The following is a 7444-nucleotide window of genomic DNA, read 5'->3' on the forward strand; positions in this document are numbered from 1 at the left end:
CACCGATAGGAATGTCACTGTTTCAAATGTTGTTCGGAAAAGCATGTCACCTACCGGTGGAGATGGAACACAAGGCTTTGTGGGCTGTCAAATTCTTAAATTTTGATACAAAAGCGGCAAGTGAAAAGAGGTTGTTACAACTGGATGAGTTAGACAAATTCAGATTGTCAGCTTATGAAAGTGCCAGCCTCTACAAAGAGAAAACCAAGAAGTGGCATGACAGAAAAATATTAGGCAGAGACTTCAAAGTTGGACAACAAGTTCTGCTGTTTAATTCCCGGTTGAGACTCTTTCCGGGAAAGCTCAAGTCTAGATGGTCAGGACCGTTTCTGGTGAAAGAAATACGTCCTTATGGTACAGTGGAAATTAGTCCACTTGATTCTGACAGAAGCTTCAAGGTGAATGGGCAGCGATTGAAACCATACCTTGGAGGAGAAATTGACAGAGGAACGACCACCGTTGCTCTTGCAGAAACGTAAAAGAGGTACGTCAAGCTCGTGACGTAAAACAAGCGCTTATGGGAGGCAACCCAGTAATTAAGCTTTCAGTATTTTAAATTCAGAATTTTAAATTGATTAGTTTAGTTTCAATTTCAGTTTTTAGTTTAGGTAAGTTTAAAATTTAGTTCTTAGTCATAGAAAAATAAAAACATTGAGGTGGATGATCAATTTTTGTTGAGATGAAAATGCAGGTCTAAGTGGGAATAAAGCATGCTCAGGTACATGATTTTTATTACAATTACATGTGTTATGTGTAAGGAATTTTTCTAAGTATAGAGGGTTTAAACCCCAAGGGGAGGCTTAAGCCTCATAATTCATAATTCCTCTCGGCCTTAGCGCGCTTATACGCGCAGGATAGCGCTTAAGTGCGCTCTTCGAGCCTAAAATTCCAATCCCAGGGCGCGCTTAAGCCCTCAAATGGAGGCTTAACCACGCTAATTGAAGAAAAACACCATTTTCCTCTGCCTAAGCGCGCGGAAGGAGGCTTAAGCGCGATCCACAGCCAACAAATTCCAATCGCAGAGCGCACTTAAGCCCCCAAAGGGAAGCTTAAGCGTGCAAAACACATAAAGATAAGGATTGTCACTGCTCCTGCGCGCTTAAGCCCCATATGGGACGCTTAAGCGTGTTGAACACCAAGAAAATTTCCATCGAGGAGCGCGCTGAAGCCCCCAGAAGGAGGCTTAAGCGCGCTGAAGACAAAAACCAGCCTTTAGCCTCAGCCCCTCCGCGCTTAAGAACCCATCACTGCGTTTAAGCACGACCTATCAAATCAGATTTTTAAAAAGCCTTATTCTTCTTCCCCCTTTTTACACTTCAAATCTTTACAAAACCTCTCCTTCTCTAAAACCCTCTTCTCTCTCAACCATTGTCATTTTCCTCAAGAACTCACACACCCAAGACCCAAATCATCAAACATATAACAGCCACCACCGGGAATCGTTGCTCTTCTTCCCTACGATCATCATCCATTGTCCTTTACTCCTTCTTTATTCACACAAGACATTCAAGGTATGCCTTCTTCCCTAAAGATGATAACTTGTTGTTGGGTAATGTTGAACACACCTAGAAATGCATGTTTAGGTACTTTAAATCGTTAAAACCCAACCTTGGAAGGATATCTTCACGAAATGCATTTTCTGCATTCTGTCGTGAAATATCCGGATATGTGCCCGAGGAATATCCGGATATGTGATATCCGGATATGGGATTATGGATATCCGGATATTGCATATCCGGATATGTCCAGTTAGATATCCGGATATTGCATATCTAGATATGGTCCCGCGGAATATCCGGATATTCTGGGATTTCGTGGAACAGTAGTTGTGCTGTGTGTACAGTAGGCTATTGGGGGTTTATGGACCCTAGTTTGATGAAGTTGAACTTCTGTAATTAACGAACTAAGTCATAATCGTTGTGTTTAAGAACTTATGGCTTGGTATGGAGCCCTAAGACGTAAAACGTAAGGAGAGGCGTTGTCTTTAAGTTATATGCTTGTGTTGCATTATTATTAATATAGTATTGGTCCATAACAGATCGTGAATCTGCCGTGTTTTGACTTTGAGCTGTGGACTCTTGGATTTTGGAGTTAGCTTGCAAGGTAAGCTTTCGTGTCCTCGGTTTAGCCATGTTGTGGTTCCACCATGTCCCATGGGGGTATGGTTTATGCATGCTGTGTACATGCTTTTGGATATTTGATATGTTGATTGAACTTTACATGTAATGGCTTTTAATATGCATGTGTTGTTTCATCTTGACGGGAAGCCTGAGTATGTAGCGCCATACAAGACGGTGTACCGGGGTGAATGCAAGTGGTACTTGCACGGTGTGTAGGTGATAGACGTATACCTGCACTGTCTCTGGCCAGTAGATTAGAATTCACACACATGGCATGATTAACTGCTGCATTGCATTGTTTTAGAAATGATAAATGATAAATTGCTTTTGAACTTATATTGCACATGTAAGTGAGCTTGGGGTGGAAGATCCTTTAGGACTCACTGACTTACTGAGATTTCTAGATTAGAGATCTTACCCCACGTTTGGGGAATGCTTATTTCAGGATCAGGTAGTATGGGTACTGATGCCTCGGGCGGCAGGAGGCCGAAGCTTAGCTGATTATGTTTTACTGCTTTATGTTAGCATGACTGGATTTGGGATGCTGTTTATGTTTTCCGCTATTTATGATATGTTGTTGTTGAGACTGATGTTGGGCGTGTTGCCATATTTGAGTGAGCATGGGGATTGTCCATGACACTTTATGTTTGTACTTTTGATTTGGAGTTGTATAAACTGTTAGATGGTCCGGTCTACGTTGTTGTAGTTCCGTGACTAGAGCCACACTTTTATTATCTATGAGTACGAGATATTCCAGTTAGCTGTTTTATTGCAATTACATACAGGCGATATTTTATTAATTGATTATTAAGCAAGATGGTAATGTTAATGGCATCATAATTGAAAAGAAAAAAAAGTAATTCCGCATTTTAATTAAGCGCAGCTTAATACGATATTATGATAACATTACCGGATATATACGGGGTGTTACATTTATGGTATCAGAGCAATGGTTCGAGGGAAAAGCCTGTATGTATTGCAATAGCTAGGATGTTTTGTTGTGTCTGTCTTGTGTGTTTACTCCGTCGAATTTTATTATGATAATGCATATGTGATCACATTGCGTGGGCCTGATCAACTCATAATTTGTGTAACTTGTGCAGAGTCATGGTAAGGTCTGGGAGAACACGGGAGACTTCTGAGGATCAATCTGATCCTATCCTGACTGCATTGGCTGAGATGCAGGCGGCTAGGTTAGCCGATCAGGAGGCCACTAGATTGGCCAACATGGCAATGATGGAAGCTGTTCGCGAGGCGAACCGGATAGCCGCAGCTGAGGTTCGTGAAGCGAACCGGAGGACCACTGAGGAAGTCCTCGAGGCGAACAGGATGGCGAACATGACGATGATGAGAGTCATGTTGGAGGAGATGAGAGCTGGTCCTGCTATTGGCCAGGCTCTACCACCACCGCCACCGCCTCCACCTAGTGTTTAGGAGGAGAGCCATAGTCACATCGGCAGTGCTACTCATGCCGCTGAGACGGGGGAGCCCCTTGTGGGGATTGCTGAGGATCGTGATGTGATTGATCGCCGGCTGAATGCTTTCAGGAAGCATAAGCCACCTGTGTTTGAGGGGTCTTTGGATCCTATTGCTGCTGCGAGATGGCTAGAGTCGCTGGACAAGATCTTTCGGGTTATGCAGTGTACAGACCCACAGAAGCTGATGTTCTCGACTTACATGCTGGAGGGCGATGCCCATGAGTGGTGGACGCACACCTCTCGTGCTTTTGAGAGGCAAGGCCGTGTCATGACGTGGCCATTCTTTGAGGAGTGCTTTATGGGCCGATACTTTCCCTATGATGCGCAGGAGAGGAAGCATGGAGAGTTTGATCGTTTGGTGCAGGGCTCGATGTCTGTTGATGAGTACCTGGCTAAGTTTAATGAGCTAGTGAAGTTTGCACACTTCTGGATGGTTCCTCCTACTCCGTTGTTTCTGGCAGCTAAGTTCCGCAGGGGACTTAGTGAGGTGATTGCTGAGCATCTTGCTGGTGCTGCTTCGAGGGACTTTGGTACACTGGTTCAGCAGTGTAAGGACATCGAGGATGTTTGCGTGGCAAGCAAGGCCAAGAGGGCCAAGGTTGAGGAGAGCAAGGGAACAGGTGGTTCCACTCCTGCTCCTACTTCTTGGAAGGACAGGAGGTTTGCTGATAAGAGCAAGGGAAAGCAGTTTGCGACTAGGCAGGCGACTGGTCAGTTTAAGAGAGCTGTTTCACATCAGGGGAGTTCTGCCAGGCCTCCTACCACTCCGAGATGTTCGGGATGTGGGAAGGAGCATGTGGGACGCTGTGCTACGGGGCAGTTGTTGTGCTTCAAGTGTGGCAAGGAGGGCCACTTCTCTAGAGATTGTCCGTCGTCGATGGCGAGAGCTGCAGCTGTTCAGGCAGTTCCTTTGCAGATGGTTCCGATGGCATCTTCTTCGGCACCTGCAGTGCCACCTTCTGTTGGGAGAGTGTATACACTGGAAAGGCAGCAGTCGGACCGCGCTCCGAACCTTGTCAGAGGTACTGTGTCTATTGGTGATTCTTTTGTGGATGCTATCTTTGATTTCGGGGCTACTCATTCGTTTATTGCCACCCCCGATTGCTTTGGGGCTTGAGTTGCCCAGTGTTGTGCTTTCTCCACCGTTGCGGGTGACTACCGCCACCGGAGAGATTTGTGATTTTACCACTGTACATCGCGATGTAGCGTTTTAGTGGGATGGGCGTGAGTTCTCGGTAGATCTGATAGGGTTGCCGATGGCCAACCTTGAGATTATTCTGGGCATGGATTGGTTGTCTAGAAACTGTGCTTTGATTGATTGTTGTGCAAAGCGAGTGGTGATGTCTCCGTGTGATTCCACAGCTAGTTCCTCGCCATACATTTCACTGCTGCAGGCCAGGAGAGCGTTGCGAGCAGGGGCATTGGGTTATGTCATGTTGGGTGGTTTGGGGAGTGGGACACAGGAGGATATCACTGGCATTCCTGTGGTGGGGGAGTTCCTTGAGGTGTTTCCTGAGGAGATCCCTGAGTTTCCGCCACAGCGGGAGATAGAGTTCTCCATTGACTTGTTGCCCGGTGTGGGGCCGATTGCTTTAGCTCCTTATCGGATGTCGCCACCGGAGTTGGCTGAGCTTAAGAAGCATATTTAGGATCTTTCAGCAAAAGATTTCATTAGACCGAGTGTGTCTCCTTGGGGAGCACCGGTCATCTTCGTGAAGAAGAAGGATGGGACAATGCGATTGTGCACCGACTACAGGCAGTTGAACAAGGTGACCATCAAGAACAAGTATCCCCTTCCTCGGATTGATGATCTGTTGGATCATCTCAGGGGTGCTTGTGTGTATTCCAAGATAGATCTCCGGTCCGGATACCATCAGATTCGGGTGAAGCCGGAGGATGTCCCGAAGACCGCGTTTCGTTCGAGATACGGTCATTTTGAGTATTTGGTGATTCCGTTTGGACTCACAAATGCGCTGGCAGTGTTCATGGATTACATGAACAGGATTTTCCAGCCGTATCTGGATCATTTTGTGATTGTCTTCATTGATGATATTCTGATCTACTCCAAGACTGAGGAGGAGCATGCGGAGCATCTGAGGATAGGTTTGCAAGTGCTGAAGGAGAAAAAGCTTTATGCTAAGCCTTCTAAGTGTGAGTTTTGGCTCAAATCAGTCAAGTTTCTGGGGCATGTGATTTCAGCAGATGGAGTTGCAGTGGATCCCAACAAGATTGAGGCCGTGTTGGATTGGGAGAGGCCCAAGACAGCTACGGAGGTGAGGAGCTTCTTAGGTTTGGTCGGTTACTATCGGAGGTTCATCAAGGGTTTTTCCACGATGGTTCTCCATTTGACTCGCCTTACCCGAAAGGAGACTCCATTTGTGTGGACTCACGAGTGTGAGGCGTGCTTTCAGGAGTTGAAGGAGAGATTGACTTCTTCACCTGTGTTGATCCTTCCTGATCCTGAGGAGCAGTTTGAGCTTTACTGTGATGCTTCTGGAAAGGGGCTGGGCTATGTGCTGATGCAGTCTGGTAGAGCTGTTGCTTTTGCTTCGAGGCAGTTGAAGCCTCATGAGGAGAACTACCCGACTCATGATTTGGAGTTGGCTGCGATTGTGTTTGCTTTCAAGATTTGGAGGCATTACCTGTTTGGATTGAGGTTTGTGGTGTTCAGCGACCACAAGAGTTTGAAGTACCTGTTCGACCAGAAGGAGTTGAACATGAGGCAGAGGAGATGGATGGAGTTCTTAAAGGACTACGACTTTGAGCTAAGGTATCATCCTGGCAAGGCCAATGTGGTAGCTGATGCTTTGAGTCGGAAATCCAGTAGTTCATCCAGTTTGCTACTTGGTAACTTCGATGTGGTTGAGAAGTTCCGCCACTTGGCAGTGACCACTCCGTGTGCGAGCGTACTTCTCGGGTTGGAAGCATCAGATGTTGTGAACGAGCTGCTAGAAAAGATTAAAGAGGCACAAGTTCATAGAGAGTGTCTGGATTATGTGAAGAACCAAGACGGTGTGTCTTGGAATGATGATGGATTGCTTTTGTTCCAGCGGAGGATTGTGGTTCCTCGAGGTCCGTTGACAGAAGAGGTTATGGCAGAAGGCCATAAGGGTCAATTTTCTATCCACCCTGGTGCTACTAAGATGTATCAAGACTTGAAGAAGAACTTCTGGTGGCCGGGCATGAAGAAAGATGTTGCTATCTTTGTGTCCAAGTGTTTGATTTGCCAGAAAGTGAAGATTGAACACCAGAAGCCTTATGGTAAACTTCAACCTCTCGAGATTCCGGAGTGGAAATGGGAGAGCATTTCCATGGACTTCGTTGTGGGTCTGCCGAAGACTCAGGTTGGCTGTGACTCGATATGGGTCATTGTGGACAGACTGATGAAGTCTGCCCATTTTCTTCTAGTGAAGGTGAGCTTCACTGCAGAGCAGTTGGCCAAACTGTATGTTCGCTAGATTGTGAGGCTTCACGGGGTGCCCGTGAGTATCATCCGTGATAGGGACCCGAAGTTCACATCTCGGTTCTGGGAGGCGCTGCAGGGAGCTTTTGGTACGCAGTTGAGATTGAGTACCGCCTATCACCCTCAGACTGATGGACAGACTGAGCGGACTATCCAAACCTTGGAGGACATGTTGCGGGCTTGCACGTTGGAGCAGGGCTCGGCATGGGATAGGTACCTTCCATTGGTAGAGTTTTCGTATAACAACAGTTTTCATGCTAGCCTGGGCATGGCACCCTACGAGGCGCTCTACGGTAGGAGGTGTCGTACACCTACCTGCTGGTCGGAGGTTGGGGATCGTGAGTTGTTTGGCTTGGACTTTGTCCAAGATACCACCCTGCAGA

At 46.6% G+C, this 7444-nt stretch overlaps 1 protein-coding gene across 1 annotated transcript; it reads left to right on the plus strand.

Moving 5' to 3' along the window:
- The first annotated feature begins 11 nt into the window (after positions 1–11).
- On the plus strand, positions 12–479 carry LOC133287104 (uncharacterized). Its single transcript, XM_061484661.1, has one exon. It carries the CDS (start codon positions 12–14, stop codon positions 477–479), a length of 468 nt encoding a protein of 155 aa, XP_061340645.1.
- The last annotated feature ends 6965 nt before the right edge of the window (positions 480–7444 follow it).

This window comes from Gastrolobium bilobum, unplaced genomic scaffold (genome assembly GCF_033153095.1).
Source record: "Gastrolobium bilobum isolate Gb01-03AN ecotype WA unplaced genomic scaffold, APGP_CSIRO_Gbil_v1 utg170299, whole genome shotgun sequence".
Taxonomy (NCBI): domain Eukaryota; kingdom Viridiplantae; phylum Streptophyta; class Magnoliopsida; order Fabales; family Fabaceae; genus Gastrolobium; species Gastrolobium bilobum.

What these genes read in the sequence shown, in the direction of transcription:
- LOC133287104 (XM_061484661.1), top strand. Translation starts at nt 12, where the DNA reads ATGTCACTGTTTCAAATGTTGTTCGGAAAAGCATGTCACCTACCGGTG.